The sequence below is a fragment of the Macaca thibetana genome, chromosome 15 (genome assembly GCF_024542745.1).
Source record: "Macaca thibetana thibetana isolate TM-01 chromosome 15, ASM2454274v1, whole genome shotgun sequence".
Classification (NCBI taxonomy): domain Eukaryota; kingdom Metazoa; phylum Chordata; class Mammalia; order Primates; family Cercopithecidae; genus Macaca; species Macaca thibetana.
The window spans coordinates 29,490,033-29,507,610 of NC_065592.1; the positions used below are offsets into that span (position 1 = coordinate 29,490,033).

The 17,578-nt window shown below is 39.6% G+C and overlaps 1 protein-coding gene across 1 annotated transcript in view; it reads left to right on the forward strand.

Moving 5' to 3' along the window:
* SVEP1 (sushi, von Willebrand factor type A, EGF and pentraxin domain containing 1) overlaps positions 1–17,578 on the forward strand; it is a 225,919-nt gene that overhangs the window by 188,806 nt on the left and 19,535 nt on the right. Inside the window, exons 40-43 of the mRNA XM_050761409.1 lie at positions 1,334–1,489; positions 6,632–6,695; positions 8,563–8,736; positions 9,847–10,023. Of these exons, the coding sequence (XP_050617366.1) occupies positions 1,334–1,489; positions 6,632–6,695; positions 8,563–8,736; positions 9,847–10,023 (571 nt within the window). The remainder of the gene's footprint in view (positions 1–1,333; positions 1,490–6,631; positions 6,696–8,562; positions 8,737–9,846; positions 10,024–17,578) is intronic.

The following is a 17,578-nucleotide window of genomic DNA, read 5'->3' on the forward strand; positions in this document are numbered from 1 at the left end:
AAAAATGAATACTGAAGGAGGGCCGGTCTCTCCAGAAACTAAAACATATCACAGAATTATGAAACTCTTAGTGTAGTATTCATATAAAATTACATAGGAGTAAAAATAAACGGAACAAAAGTAATGAGTCAGAAGCTGATTCTGATAAAGGAGTCATCACAAGTCTCTGGAGAAAAAGAAATCATTAATAAGTGATTAAAAATAACCAAAACAAATTTCAGATATAGTAAAACAATAATATGTCACTTTTAACAGTTACTGGTGTTATAATACTTAGAAAGATGTCTGCAAAATAAAAAATTATTAAGGCATTACTTACAGTATTGAAAAATTAAATGCAACATATATACTAGGAAAATGGTTAATCATGATGCATGCATATATACAAAATTACTTTTGGTTTATATGTAGAATGAGGGCTTAGTCTCAAATCCTATTTAAAACTGTTATCCAGTTCATATATATTTCCTCAAAGAAAACAGAAAAATATTAGCAATAGAATAACAATCTTCAAGAGATATATCTGTGTGTGCCTCACCTTACCCAATTAACAGGCTGAAAAATGTTAACTCATATATATGTTAACATTTTAAGATTAACCATTTTCCTGGTATATATGTTGCGTTTAATTTTTCCATACTGTAAGGAGTGCCTTAATTTTTTTTTTGCAGAAATCTTTCTTGGTATTATAACACTAGTATCTGTTAAAAGCTACATATTATTGTTTTCTTTTGCTGTATCTGGAATTTATTTTGGTTATTTTTAATCATTAAGGATTTCTTTACATAGATATAAAATTTTATAGATATATATAAATTTTTTTCTACATGACCCCTTCAAAAATATGTGATAAAATGTTTTCAGGTATTCTCATTGGAATGGAGAAAAGGAAGCTGATTTTCTTAAACTTTGAGTAGTATGCCTAAAATTTGCTGTTTCTCATAAACTTTATTATAAAATATAGAATTATGTGAAATGTAAGAGTGCATTCGTATAAGTCATAGAATATTTGTATTAACCTCCAGTTCTCATGCATTTTAATGAATACATATTTCTTGTTCGTGATTTTTGAATAGATTCTATTAGGAAGAAAATGCTTGTTTTATGGGCTTAAGAAGTGTCTAAAATTGTCTATGGGTGATTATTAAGGCCATCTAATAATTAAAGTGTGTTTTTTAAGTCCACAGATAATAAGTAGCAAAAGTAGGACCAAACTCTAGGTGCTTTTGACTCATTTTGGAGATTATCCTACAAATAATCAATATTTGCAAATTTATTCATTCATATGTATTAACTTCTAAATATAACTTACATTTTGTTATTTGTTACTTAGCTTGATGGAACCTGGGAGCCACCATTTTCTGATGAATCTTGCAGTCTAGTTTCTTGTGGGAAACCTGAAAGTCCAGAACATGGATTTGTGATTGGCAGTAAATACACCTTTGAAAGCACAATTATTTATCAGTGTGAGCCTGGCTATGAACTAGAGGTAAGTAAACAAATTGTTTAACTAGAATTAATTTGTTTTTTCTTTTTTTTTTTTTTTTTGAGACGGAGTCTCGCTCTGTCGCCCAGGCTGGAGTGCAGTAGCGCGATCTCGGCTCACTGCAAGCTCCACCTCCCGGGTTCACGCCATTCTCCTGCCTCAGCCTCCCGAGTAGCTGGGACTACAGGCGCCCGCCACCGCGCCCGGCTGATTTTTTGTATTTTTTAGTAGAGATGGGGTTTCACCATGTTAGCCAGGATGGTCTCGATCTCCTGACCTCGTGATCCGCCTGCCTCGGCCTCCCAAAGTGCTGGGATTACAGGTGTGAGCCACCACGCCCGGCTAATTTGTTTTTTTCAATATGCTTGGGGATACTTTCAGTATTAGCACAAATTTGTTTTACTGACTTTGGTCTCAAAAGATTCTATTATACTTTGTTCCCTTATACTTTAACATTTTCCAATAAATATTTAAGGCAACTTAGAGTTTTAAAAAGCAAAATAAGCCCGGCCACAGTGGCTCACGCCTGTATTCCCAGCACTTCAGGAGGCCGAGGTGGGTGGATCACTTGAGGTCAGAAGTTCAAGACCAGTCTGGCCAACATGTTGAAACCCTGTCTCTACTAAAAATACAAAACTTAGCTGGGCATGGTGGCAGGTGCCTGTAATTCCAGCTACTTGGGAGACTGAGGCAGGAGAATCACTTGAACCCAGAGGTGTAGGTTGCAGTAAGCTGAGATCGCGCCGCTACATTCCAGCCTGGGCGGCAAGAGTGAGACCATCTCAAAGAAAAGAAAAGCAAAATAAGTCTCAAATAAAAAACATGAAAGCCATGATAAGAAAGAAAAAAAGTAAGTTTGCAAACCACAAGACAGATACTGTGACTTCAACTGACCATTTAAACCTGTGTTTCTGCTTGCTGGTAATCATATTACCAGCAGTCACCATGGAGAGGTAACCACAAGGATTTAGGTATGCAAAGCCAGGATTTCCTCAAACAGTGGGCTTATATACCTTGGCATTGAGATGCCAAGTTCCCATATGCAAATCTGGCTTGAAAAAACCTCAGAGCAGTTTTGACTGATACCAGCTTCATTCTTGAGACAACTCTTGCTTTGTAATATTAAAATCCCTCTGCAAAACCTAGGTCTCTGTTTACTTTAGTGGGAGAGCTAGGTAATCAATCAGTTCTGCTGAAAGCATTACCATATCACTAAACTTGAAACTTAAGAGGCCTATTTTACATTACAGAATGTTGTCATTTAGTTTTTCAGGAAACTCTTCTTTTTTATTTTTATTGTTATAACAGTATTTAAAGGTAGGTTTTGGCTGGGTGTCGTGGCTCACGCCTATAATCCCAGCACTTTGGGAAGCCAAGGAGGGTGGATCACTTGAGCTCAGGAGTTCAAGACCAGCCTGGGCAACACAGTAAGACTCAGTCTCTACAAAAAATACAGAAAATAGCCAGGCGCGATGGCGTGTGACTATAGTCCCAGCTACTCAGGAGCCTGAGGGAGGAGGATCACTTAAGCCCAGGAGGCAGAGGTTGCAGTGAGCCAAGATTGCAACATTGCACTCCAGCATGGGTAACAGGAGTGAAACCCTGTCTCAAAAAAAAAAAAGGTATTCATCGCCAGTTTTCTGTTACATGTTTTGCATGTCCTATCATTTTCTGACCATGCAGTACAAGAATTATCATAAAATAGGTATATGCAATCTGGGACCAGGCTTGTATGTATCTTCTTTCCTCTAAAGATGATAATGTAATGGTGATTACATTTGGAGTGTTTTCCTGTTTTTGAAACCTCGTTTTTCATGCAAGAATATTAATCTTGCAATTTATTAAGAAGAAAAGTAATATAAAATTATGAACAAATATACAGCAAACTCATTAAATTTGAAGCGGATAACTTAAAAATTTGTGGAAACATATGTTAACTAAAAAATTGAGAAAGGTGCTATAGTGATTGTTCTCACTCCAAGCTATTATACATGTTAGAATTTTCACTCCAAGCTATTAGACATGTTAGAATCACTTGAGAAACTTTTTAAAAATCTTGATGTTCAGTTACTTGGAGAAACTACCAATTCCAGGTCTGGGGCAAGAAATGTAAAAGATTACCTGGAAACTCTTGTCACATGAAATAGCAGGGACCCTATCAAAGACTACATGTCCAAAGGATTCAGAAGACACTGGACAAGGCTCCCACAGGTCAAGATGAGACCATTTTAGCATTAATAAGGGTAATAACTTCAATTGACTGAAACACATCAAATAGGTCATAAATGACACTAGGCTTATACTGATACTTTAAATAATTAGTTAGAAACTCTTAAAGGATGCTTATGAACAAACTCATTATTTTAAAAACAGACAACTCAAGAGGAAAAATTGTCTTTCCAATGCTACTTGTTTGACTAGATAACCAAATAGTAGATGAGGGGAAGTTCTATTTCATAATGATAAAATAGAATTTAAATAGCAGAATTTGCAACTTCTAAGAATTAATGGATTTAGGTTATGATCAACCATGGCTGCTGAAGTCACAAAAAAATGGATACAGACATTATGAGTCTCTGGATGAGTGAACAATCCCATCTATGAAAACATTTTGTGCTCTCCCACCTCCACCACACACACACACACAAAAAAAATAAACTTGGAACTTATCAAGCCTCTAAATCCAACAAACAGTGTCAGAGACACCGCAGTGAAGCAACTGGCAAAATTCTATCTGTGGGAACAGATACAGGACCAATGACCCGGTTTTTCGGTGTCCAAGACAAATAAATTGACAGGGCAGAGGGAGTAAATAGAGAAGGAACCTAAGTTTAGAGAGACATAAGAGATATTGCATAGTCACGATTCTCCAAAGAAAGAAAACCAATAGGAGAGAGAGAGAGAGAGGAGAGAGAGATATTATGAGGAACTGGCTCACACATTAATGGAGGCTGAATCCCAGGATCTTCTGTCTGCAAACTGGAGACCCTGAGAAGCTGGTGGTGTAATTCAGTTTAAGTCCAAAGGTCTGAGAACTAGGTGAGGTGATGATGTAAACCCCAGTCTGAAGATAGAGGAGGAGATTGAGTCCCAACTCAAGTAGTGAGGAAGAAAAAAAGGGCCATTTCCTCCTTCTTCCATGATTTGTTCTATTTGGTCCCTCAGTGTTTTGGAAGATGTGCCCCCCTGCCCCCCACACTGGGGAGGGCAATCTACTTTACATGGTCTACTAGTTTAAATGCTAATTTCATCTAGCAACATCCTCACAGACACCTCCAGAAGCAGTGTTTAAGCTGGGCACCTCCTGGCCCACTCAAGTTGCTGCACGTCAGTATTTGTAAAGAGTTTCTCAGGTGATTCTAACATGGAGCTCAGAGTGAGAGCAATCACTATTACCACTCTCTCCATTTTGTAGTTAATACCAGGATGTTTCCAAAAGTTTAAAGGTGAATTATCTATTAATACTTCTTCAAATGTAATGACCCATCAAGGCCGGGCATGGTGGCTCATGCCTATAAACTCAGCACTTTGGGAGGGTGAGGCAGGTAGGTCACCTGAGGTCACGAGTTTGAGACCAGCCTGTCCAACGTGGTGAAACCCCATCTCTACTAAAAAATACAAAAATTAGCTGGGTGTGGTGGCGGGCACCTGTAGTCTCAGCTACTTGGGAAACTGAGGCAAGAGAATCGCTTGAACATGGGAGGTGGAGGTTGCAGCGAGCTGAGATCACACCACTGCACTCCAGCCTGGGCAACAGAGTGAACTCTGTCTCAAAAAAAAAAAAAAAAAAAAAAAAAAAGTAATGATCCATCAGTTTGCTGTACATTTGTTCATAAAATTAATCATCACAGAAACAAACTAGTCTCAGTGTGTGGATCTTATGTGGTACTAATTCAACAGAACTATTTAAAGAATAAATTATGAAATATATGCAACAATTGGAAATTTGAAAACTGGACATTTTATTAATATTAAGGAATTGTTACCCTTTTAAGGTGTGATAATGTTACTGTGATTATAATTTTTAAGAGTTCTTTTAGAGATTCATACTGAAATAATTATTGTTAAATGATTTGAAGTCTGGAATTTGCTTCAAAATAATGTGAGTTCATGGAAGGGGTGGGGCTTACATGAAACAAGGTTGGCCTTGAGTCAATTGGGTAAACTGGGTGGTCTGCATGAGAGTTTCTTATACTGTTCTTTCTACTATTGGTATTTCTCATATGTTTGAATTTTTCCATCAGACATCATTTTTTAAAATGCAAATACCTGTTCTCACGTCAGACTAATTAATTCAGTATCTCTGTGGGTTGAGTCTGGGGTGGCGGTAACTTTTTCAGAGTTCCCTCGGTGATTCCTGTGTGCAACCAGGACTGAGAATCACTGATAAATTGCTGCTCTTATAATTAGTGTAGTTCATTACCATCTGCTTGAGAATCACCTGAGAAGTTATAAAAAGAAAAAGAGTAGATGTTGCTAGGCCAAGATCATCTGAACCAAATAGTTTCTGGGGGATTGCATTTTTAGAATATATGTTTAAATATTATTTCTGATTGTCAAATCATAATTGTATACATTTTTGGAATACACAATTACCAAGATATATATGGAGTCAACCTAAGTGTTGGGTGTCATCGATGGACGAATGGATAAAGCAAATTTGAGATATATATGTATCTACTTATGTGTATATATCGCATCTGTTTTTATGGCCAAATAGTACTCTATTGTGTATGTATGTGTACATACATATATTATGATGCACTATGATTCATATATTTCTAAGAATGCATACACATATATGTACACATACATACACAATAGAATACTATTTGACCATTTCTAATGCATTCTTTGTCAGTCTTAGCTACAGATTATAATTAGTTGCCATTTAAAATAAAAGGTGAAGCAAAGTCTGTACCTTAATTATACCGGTCTGCCAGGGTATGAATTTTGAAGCAATTTGATAAAAACATTTTTGAAAGTCTAAACCTACTCCCTTAAACTGTATTTATTTAATGTGTTTATTTAGCATTCCAGTGCTGAGCTATTCGAGGCCATAGCTAAGATTACTTTGCATTTCCTTATTATTTTTCTATTATAGAGTAATGATCTTGTTGATGACCTTTCTCCATTGTTTCACAGGGGAACAGGGAACGTGTCTGCCAGGAGAACAGACAGTGGAGTGGAGGGGTGGCAATATGCAAAGGTGAGTTGAATGACACTTAGCAGCCCCCAAAATGACACCGAGGACACAAAATAACAGTGTGGCTACATTTTCTTTATAGGTTAGGTTTGTAATTTTAAAAAAATGTAAGCCAACTAACTGTATGAGAACCTTTTAATGGGCTTTTTCTCAAGGGCAGTAAACCAGTAAAAGGGTCAAAAACTGTAGTATGGATTAACAATTAACTGCAATAGGACACAAGATTACTGACTCTGCAATGGCAAACATTTTGTTTAAAAACTAGTTAACTATTGAGTTTATTAGCATTTTGTGGGGGGTTTTCTCAAATAATTATGAATTAGAAGGCTTAGAGCTGTTGTTTTGTTGGTGACAATACTAGCCAATGCTTTTAACGTGCTGTTGGTCCATCTGTCAAATAAATTAATATTAATATTTTGCATAGAATTTTACATTAACTCATTTTATGAGAACAACCAAGTTTATTTGGCAAAATGTGGGTTAATACACATAACTTTATCCCCAGTATTCCCTTCTCTGCCAAAGGACAATGTATGTATGTACTTATTTTATTTTTATTTTTAAATAGAGTCTCACTCTGTAACCCGGGGTGGAGTGCAGTAGTGCAACCTCGGCTCACTGCAACCTCCACTTCCCGGGCTCAAGCGACTCTCATGCCTCAGCCTCCTGAGTAGGTGGGGCTACAGGCATGAGCCACCATGCCCGGCACAGCATCAATAGCATTTTAAAGCTCCCTAGGTGGTTTCAAAGTGCAGCCAATGTTAAGATCCGTGATCCCAGTGTACTCAACTTTGGACTGAAAGAAGTCCATTAGCATCTAGTCCAGGGACTTACAACTCTGAGTTCACATTTGCAATGTTTGGGGAATTTTTAATATAATACTGAAAGGTAGCCCTCAATATAAATATTTGGACTCATTTGGTCTGTGATAGGCCATAAATGCTTCCCAGGTTCTCTAAAGTACAGTCAAACTTGATAACCACTAGTCTAGAACCAACTTCTCTGCCTTCACAAAAATTATAAAATTAAGACTCAAGCCCATTTTTTGAGATTCTTGAAAGGGTGATCCTATTTTCCTCATAGCATCCCTGCTAATAACATTTCTCACAGTAATGCAAAATCATTCCTTATAACTTTACTGTAATACCCACCAGTTTATGAAGTTGGCATATTCCTTAAAAGTCATATAAAATGTCATTTATTCTAATTCCCCCCAAGCTCATGGGTCCCTGTTCTTTATGCTTTCCTATTATCTTTTACCTTCTGATAATTTTATATTTTATCTCTTCTTACAAGCAATGTCTGACCTTGACCAAATTATTTAACTTCTCTAAGCCTCACTTTTTGGCAAATGTTACGAGATAATCTCAGAGTTGCTATAAGTAAGGTTGCCAGATTTAGAAGAAACAAAAATACAGGACATGCAGTTATATTTAAATTCCAGATGAAAAATAAATGTAAATTTATAAATATGCAATATTTGAGACATGCTTATACTAAAAATGTATTTGTTATTTATCTGATATTGAAATTTAACAGGGCATCCTGTATTTTATTTGGGCTTGCAACTTACAATGAGATTGTTTTATTTTACCCACCTGCCCATCCACACCCCTGTCCCCAGCATTATTAATAATACATAGACAGCTGGAGTCAATAGGACTAAATCCCAATCTTTAACTGCATACGTGTATTAATCCAATACTTAGGTATGCTATATTTTTCTCCTTCAGTGAATATCACTGTGCTTCACACATGAATAGGCCATAGTATTTTATATATTCCATGAAGTATATTTGGCAATCGTAGGAAAAGAAGGAAAGAGGAATTGGGGAAGCAATTAATATGAGGCTTTTATTCTTGTTTTTAGAGACCAGGTGTGAAGCTCCACTTGAATTTCTCAATGGGAAAGCTGACATTGAAAACACGACGACTGGACCGAACGTGGTATATTCCTGCAACAGAGGCTACAGTCTTGAAGGGCTATCTGAGGCACACTGCACAGAAAATGGAACCTGGAGCCACCCAGTCCCTCTCTGCAAACGTGTGTGTTGACTTTAGGAGAGATTTTAGTCAGATTCAGCTTCACGATTAGCTTCCCACATATCCAAAACACAGAGGAAACTCCACTTATAAGGGATATGGGCCCAGAGAAAGCAATTCTGAATTCTCTGGGATATTTTAAAAATCTATTTGTGTTATCTAAGTCCTGTCTGAGAATCAGCTTTTGTCAGATTCCTTGATTACTAAGAGAAAATGCAATTTAATGAAAAAATTTTGACATACATGCATCATGAATTCTACTGGGGATAGGAAAGAAAGAAAATACATTTAATATGTGATGTTAATATAATGAAGCATATATCAATATGATAAATTAAGATAATGAGTTATAACCATTCAAATGAAAACAATATTCACAAGCAAGGTATAAGTTGAGATTGCTCTTGTTACTGTTTGAAGTACCTTCATAATGCAGTAACAGCAGAAGTATACCTCAAATACTTCGTGCCCATTTAAAAATCAGAAAACCTGAAATTGCTTGAAATATGTGTTGATATGTGTGTCACACACTTGCACTAAGCACGCATAATGCCATCATCATTTCCTGTGTTTCCCTCGGGCCTATAAAAAGGAATCCATCTTTATCAATAAGGCATGCAGACTCCACTAGTTCTAATTCCACTAGTTCTAATGTCCTGCCCATAGCAGTATGAGTCTAAAGTCATATTCAGCTCACATGGAAATGTCTGATGGTTTCTAAAGAAAGTAAAGTGACAATGAGAAGTATTTGATATTCTTCAAATAATAAGGGAATACATGATATACCCCTTGATTTCTAGTATGCCTTTTATTTTCACAATGCTGATCAAAAAATCAGTCATTTAAATAATTTGTCATCTTCAACTTTTAGGACCTTGCATTAGTGGTTGAATAACTTCATGTTTTCTGATCTTACCTGGCGTTATCTTTACACATAATTTCATGAGGACACAAAACCAGGCTGTGTCTAATGTTTGAAGTTCCATATTTTTAAACCTCATATGATCATTACTGAGAACTTATCTCCTATAGGACTACTACTCTGCCTTCAAAGAAATACGTTAGGAAAAGAGGGAAAATATCAGTAAGCATTTTCTTTTCTATTTGACAGCAAATCCATGCCCTGTTCCTTTTGTGATTCCTGAGAATGCTCTGCTGTCTGAAAAGGAGTTTTATGTTGATCAGAATGTGTCCATCAAATGTAGGGAAGGCTTTCTGCTGCAGGGTCAAGGCATCATTACCTGCAACCCTGACGAGACGTGGACACAGACAAGCGCCAAATGTGAAAGTAAGTCAGCAGGTGGAAGCCAGTTCATGCCGCTAGTGTGAAATGTTTTCCCATCCTTGTAACGTTGTTTTCAATCAAGTCACTTAGTTGTAGATATTTGGATCTCTGTGCTATCCCAATCATCATGTTCCTCATTAATGTTTGCAAATTTTTTTTAATCTTTGAATTTCAAACATTAAAAAAAAAGCTTTCCAGAACTAAACTAAAACCCACCTGACTAGGATTCACTGAACAGATTTTCAAAATGTGTTCCCCTAAGAATGAGCAAGATATTAAATTCAAAATACATCTTTTTCTCCATACTGTCAGAGTCCCCAACCTATCATTTAACATACTACAAATGTTTTGCAATAGAAAAATTATTCCACAGTGGTTCTCAAACTTGAGCCTGCATCAGAACCACCTAGAGAACCTGTTAAAACACAGTTCTAGATGTTGCTGGTGAGGATGCTGCTGACCCAGGAGACATAATCTGAGAACCACTAGCACTATGGGTTAGCACTTTGTGTTAGCACTTTGTTGCTGCATTTATGCAATCCAGAGGCATCTTTTGCTGCCTTGTAATAACGCAAGGTTTTTTAACACACACTTTCTAACTCCATTTAAAACATCTCCCTGCCGGCTGGGCATGGTGGTTCACACCTGTAATACCAGCACTGTGGGAGGCTGAGGTGGGCAGATCATCTGAGTTCAGGAGTTCCAGACCAGCCTGGCCAAGATGGCAAAAACCTGTCTCTACTAAAAATACAAAAATTAGCTGGGTGTGATGGCACACACCTGTAATCCCAGCTACTTGGGAGGCCGAGGTAGAATCGCTTGAACCTGGAAGGCAGAGGTTGCAGTGAGCCAAGATTGCACTACTGCACTCCAGCCTGGGAGACAGAGTGAGACTCTGTCTAAAAAAAAAAAAAATCCCCTGCCAACGTCCTGCCCTCCAGACTCATTTGTTGTCTGAGCTACTTCCTCTACAGTAATCAATTAAAATATTCATTGAGTCCGACCAGATGCAAGGCACAAGGCTACATAGTATAGGAATGTATCATGCCTGCAATGGTCTTCATCTTCAGAACACTTGCACTCCCACTTTGAGATAAGAAATATGCCTGTGAAAGTAATGGGGATTCTGGAATCAGAAACAGTCTCAGTTATACCTATCTTGTAATTATTATAGATATCCTATAGATTTGTTTTGAAGAATAAATGAATTGGTGCATATTGGCACTATCTCTTAATAGGAAGATATATACAATAGCCCAAGTCCCTGAATTTTCAGCTAGCAGCCTATTGCAGCTTTAGAATGTTTATTTTGTGGGGAGGGGTCAAGATGGCCAAGCAGAAATGCTGTGGCCAGAGCCTCCCACCGAGAAGAAAGAAAACAGTGAGTGAATCCTGCACCTGCAACTGAGGTATCCAGGTTCTCTCATTGGGACTGACCAGGCAGTTGGCACAATCCACAGAAAGTGAGAAAAAGCAAGGTGGTACAACGGCTCACCTGGGAGACACATGGGGCAAGGGGAGCTCCCACCCCCAGCCAAAGGAGGTGATGAGTGATTGTGCTACCCCACTCAGGAAACCACACTTTTTCCATGGATCTGTGCAACCTGCAGATCAGGAGATCCCCCTCATGAGCCCACATCACCAGGGCCTTGGGTCGCAAGCATAGAGCTGTGCAGATTCTTGGTGGCCACTGAAAACTTCTTAAGACTACCAAGTTATCGGAGGGAGGAGCAACCACCATTACTGTGGCTGCCTGCTGCCTAAGATGACGAGCTCCTGGGGGAAGAGGCAGCCACCGTCACTGCAGCTGCAGTCTGCCATTTTTTTCCCCTGCTAATGCCAGGGAGACTGGGCAATTTGGACAGAGGAGGAATTCCCCCACAGCGTAGCACAGCAGCTGTGACAGATTGTTCCCAGACTGCCTCCTTAGGCTGGACCCTACCCCCTCCCCTCCTCACTGAGCAGGGCCTCCCTGCGGGAATTTCAGCAACTCCAGCCAGGGGTTTATGAACAGAACTCTGATCTCCCTAAGATGGAGCCCCTGGGGCTCCATGTGGCCATGGTCTCCACAGATCAGCAGGCTTAGTCCTTCCCCTGCTGGCTCTGAGGAATCCAGGCAGGCTGGACTAGTGGGATTCCCCACAGCACAGTGCACCTGCTCTGCCAAGGGGCAGCTAGAGTGCTTTGTTAAGCGAGTCCCTGATCCCATGCCTCCTGATAGGATGAGATCCCCCCTACAACAGGGGTCACCAGACACCTTATACAAGGATATTCCCACTGGCATCAGGTCAGTGCCCCTCTGGGACAGAACTCCCAGAGGAAGGAGCAGGCAGCCATCTTTGCTGTTCTGCAGCCTCTGCTGGTAACACCTTCAGGTGCAAGTGGGACCCAGGCAAATGGGGTCTGGACTGGACCCCCAGCAAACCACAGCAGCCCTACAAAAGAGGGGCCTCACTGTTAAAAGAAAAACAGAGAAAGCAACAACAGCCATCAACAAAAAAGCCCTCACAAAAGCCTCATCCAAAGGTCAGCAACCTCAGAGATCAAAACTGGAGAACTCAGGAATATGAGAAAAAAAATCAATGAAGAAAACACTGAAAACTCAAAAAGCCAGAGTTCCTCTTCTCATCCAAATGATTGCAACACTTCTCCAGGAAAAGCACAGAACTGGGCAGAGGCTGAGATTGATGAATTGAAAGAAGTAGGCTTCAGAAAGTGGGTAATAATGAAGTTCACTGAGCTAAAGGAACATGTTCTAACCCAATGCAAAGACGCTAAGAACCAGGATAAAACAATGCAGGAGCTGTTAACCAGAATAACCAGTTTAGAAAGGAATGTAAATGACCTGATGGAGCTGAAAAACACAACACGAGAACTTCACAATGCAACAAGTATCAATACCTGAATGGACTAAGTGGAGGAAAGAATTTTAGAGTTTGAAGACTATCTTGCTGAAATAAGACAAGCAGACAAGATTAGAGAACAAAGAATTCCTCTGAGAACTATGAAATTAGGTAAAAAAACCAAACCTATGATTGATTGAGGTATCTGAAAGAGATGAGTATAGAACCAACTTGGAAAACATACTTCAGGATATCATCCAGGAGAACTTCCGCAACCTAGCAAGACAAGGCCAACGTTCCAGTTCAGGAAATCCAGAGAACCCCAGTAAGATACTCCATGATCAACCCCAAGACACAACCCCAAGACACATAATCCTCAGGTTCTCCAAGGTAAAACTGAAGGAAAAAATGTCAAGGGCAGCCACAGAGAAAGCCCAGGTGACCTACAAAGGGAAGCCTATCAGACTAACAGCAGACCTCTCTGCAGAAGCCCTAAAAGCCAGAAGAGATTGGGGCCCAATATTCAACATTCTTAAAAGAATTTCCAACCCAGAATTTCATAGCCAGCCAAACTAAGTTTCATAAGTGAAAGAGAAATAAAATCCTTTTCAGACAAGAAAATGCTGAGGGAATTCATCACCACCAGGCCTGCCTTGCAAGAGCTCATGAAGGAAGCATTAAATATGGAGAGGAAAAATTGTTACTAGCCACTAAAAAAACACCCTGAATCCAAGATGGCCAAATAGGAACAGCTCCAGCCTCCAGCTCCCAGTGTGAGCAACACAGAAGATGGGTGATTTCTGCATTTCCAACTGAGATACCAGGTTCATCTCACTAGGGCATGTTGGACAGTGGGTGCAGGACAGTGGGTGCAGCCCAACGAGCAAGAGCCAAAGGAGGGTGAGGCATTGCCTCACCTGGGAAGCACAAGGGGGAAGGGAATTGCCTTTCGTAGTCAAGGGAAACCATGACATATAACACCTGGAAAATCAGGTCACTCCCACCCTAATACTGTGCTTTACCAACGGTCTTAGCGAACGGCACACTAGGAGAATATATCCCTCGCCTAGCTTGGAGGGTCCCACGCCCACAGAGCCTCCCTCATTGCTAGCACAGCAGCCACAGATCTAACTGCAAGGCGGCAGGTAGGCTGGAGGAGGGGCACCCACCATTGCTGAGGCTTAAGTAGGTAAACAAAGCAGCCAGGAAGCTCGAACTGGGTGGAGCCCACCACAGCTCAAGGAGGCCTGTCTGCCTGCCTCTGTGTACCACACCTCTGGGGAAAGGGCATAGCCAAACAAAAGGCAGCAGAAACCTCTGCAGACTTAAATGTCCCTGTCTGACAGCTTTGAAGAGGGTAGTGGTTCTCCCAGCACAGAGTTTGAGATCTGAGAACGCACAGACTGCTTGCTCAAGTGGGTCCCTGACCCCCAAGTAGCCTAACTGGGAGACATACCCCACTAGGGGCAGACTGACACCTCACACAGCCAGGTACACCTCTGAGATGAAGTTTCCAGAGGAATGATCAGGCAGCAACATATGCTGTTCAGCAATATTCCTCTTCTGCAGCCTCCACTGCTGATACCCAGGCAAACAGGGTCTGGAGTGGACCTCGAGCAAACTCCAACAGACCTGCAGCTGAGGGTCCTCACTGCTAGAAGGAAAACTAACAGAAAGCACATCCACACCAAAACCCCATCTGTATGTCACTATGATCAAAGACAAAGGTAGATAAAACCACAAAGATGGGGAAAAAGCAGTGCAGAAAACCTCAAAATTCTAAAAATCAGAGCGCCTCTCCCCTTCCAAAGGAATGCGCCTCCTCACCAGCAATGGAACAAAGCTAGACAGAGAATGACTTTGACAAGTTGAGAGAAGGCTTCAGACGATCAAACTTCTCTGAGCTAAAGGAGGAAGTACGAACCCAGCGCAAAGAAGCTAAAAACCTTGAAAAAAGATTTGACAAATGACTAACTAGAATAACCAATGTAGAGAAGTCCTTAAATGACCTGATAGAGATGAAAACCATGACATGCGACCTACGTGACAAATGTACAAGCTTCGGTAACTGACTGGATCACTGGAAGAAAGGGTATCAGTGATTGAAGATCAAATTAATGAAATGAAGCAAGAAGAGAAGTTTAGAGAAAAAAGAGTAAAAAGAAATGAACAAAGCCTCCAAGAAATATGGGACTATGTGAAGAGACCAAATCTATGTCTGGTGTACCTGAAAGTGACGGGGAGAATGGAACCAAGTTGGAAAACACTCTGCAGGATATTATCCAGGAGAACTTTCCCAACCTAGCAAGGCAGGCCAACATTCAAATTCAAGAAATACAGAGAATGCCACAAAGATACTCCTCCAGAAGAGCAACTCTAAGACACATAATTGTCAGATTCACCGAAGTTGAAATGAAGGAAAAAATATTAAGGTCAGTCAGAGAGAAAGGTCGGGTTACCCTCAAAGGGAAGCCCATCGGACTAACGGCAGATCTCTACAAGCCAGAAGAGAGTGGGGGCCAATATTCAACATTTTAAAGAAAAGAATTTTCAACCCAGAATTTCATATCCAGCCAAATTAAGCTTCATAAGTGAAGCAGAAATAAAATCCTTTACAAAGGCTGAGAGATTTTGTCATTACCAGGCCTGCCTTACAAGAGATCCTGAAGGAAGAACTAAACATGGAAAGGAACAACTGGTACCAACCACTGCTAAAACATGCCAAAATGTAAAGACCATCGATGCTAGGAAGAAACTGCATCAACTAATGAGCAAAATAACCAACTACATCATAATGACAGGATAAGCTTCACACAGAACAGTATTAACCTTAAATGTAAATGGGCTAAATGCTCCAATTAAAAGACACAGACTGGCAAACTGGATAGAGTCAAGACCCATCAGTCTGCTGTATTCAGGAGACCCATCTCACATGCAGAAACACACATAGGCTCAAAATGAAGGGATGAAGGAAGATCTACCAAGCAAATGGAACACAAAAAAGGCAGGGGTTGCAATCCTAGTCTCTGATAAAACAGACTCTAAACCAACAAACATCAAAAGAGACAGAGAGGGTATTTACATAATGGTAAAGGGATCAATTCAACAAGAAGAGCTAACCTAAATCGATATGCACCCAATCCAGGAGCACCCAGATTCATAAAGCAAGTCCTTAGAGACTTGCAAAGAGACTTAGACTCCCACACAATAATAATCAGAGACTTTAAAACCCCACTGTCAATATCAGACAGATCAATGAGACAGAAAGTTAACAAGGATATCCAGGAAATGAACTCAACTCTCCACGAAGCAGACCTAATAGACGTCTACAGAATTCTCCAACCCAAATCAACAGAATATACATTCTACTCAGTACCACATCGCAGTTATTCCAAAATTGACCACATTGTTGGAAGTAAAGCACTCCTCAGCAAATGTAAAAGAACAGAAATTATAACAAACTGTCTCTCAGACCACAGTGCAATCAAACTAGAACTCAGGACTAAGAAACTCAATCAAAACCGCTCAACTACATGGAAACTGAACAACCTGCTCCTGAATGACTACTGGGTACATAATGAAATGAAGGCAGAAATAAAGATTTTTTTGAAGCCAATGAGAAAAAAGATATAACATACCAGAATCTCTGGGACACGTTTAAAGCAGTGTGTAGAGGGAAATTTATAGCACTAAATGCCCACAAGAGAAAGCAGGAGAGATCTAAAATTGACACCCTAACATCACAATTAAAAGAACTAGAGAAGCAAGAGAAAACACATTCAAAAGCTAGCAGAAGGCAAGAAATAACTAAGATCAGAGCAGAACTGAAGGAGATAAAGACACAAAATCCCTTCAAAAAATCAATGAATCCAGGAGCTGGTTTTTTGAAAAGATCAACAAAATTGATAGACTGCTAGCAAGACTAATAAAGAAAAGAGAGAAGAATCAAATAAACACAATAAATGATAAAGGTCGAATGTATTTCGACCCCACAGAAATACAAACTACCATCAGAGAATACTATAAACACCTCTATGCAAATAAACTAGAAAACCTAGAAGAAATGGATAAATTCCTGAACACATACACCCTCCCAACACTGAACAGGAAAAAGTTGAATCCCTGAATAGACCAATAACATGCTCTGAAATTGAGGCAATAATTAATATTCTACCAACCAAAAATAGTCCAGGACCAGATGGATTCAGAGCCTAATTCTACAAGAGCTACAAGAAGAAGCTAGTACCATTCCTTTTGAAACTATTCCAATCAATAGAAAAAGAGGGAATCCTCACTAGCTCTTTTCATGAGTCCAGCATCATCCTGATACCAAAGCCTGGCAGAGAGACAACAAAAAAAGAGAATTTTAGACCAATATCCCTGATGAACATCAATGCAAAAATCCTCAATAAAATACTGGCAAACTGAATCCAGCAGCACATCAAAAAGCTTACCACCATGATCAAGTGGGCTTCATCCCTGGGATGCAAGGCTGGTTCAACATACACAAATCAATAAACATAATCTAGCATATAAACAGAACCAAAGACAAAAACCACATGATTATCTCAATAGATGCAGAAAAGGTCTTTGACAAAATTCAACAGCCCTTCATGCTAAAAACTCTCAATAAACTAGGTATTGATGGAACATATCTCAAAATAATAAGAGCTATGTATGACAAACCCACAGCCAATATCATACTGAATGGGCAA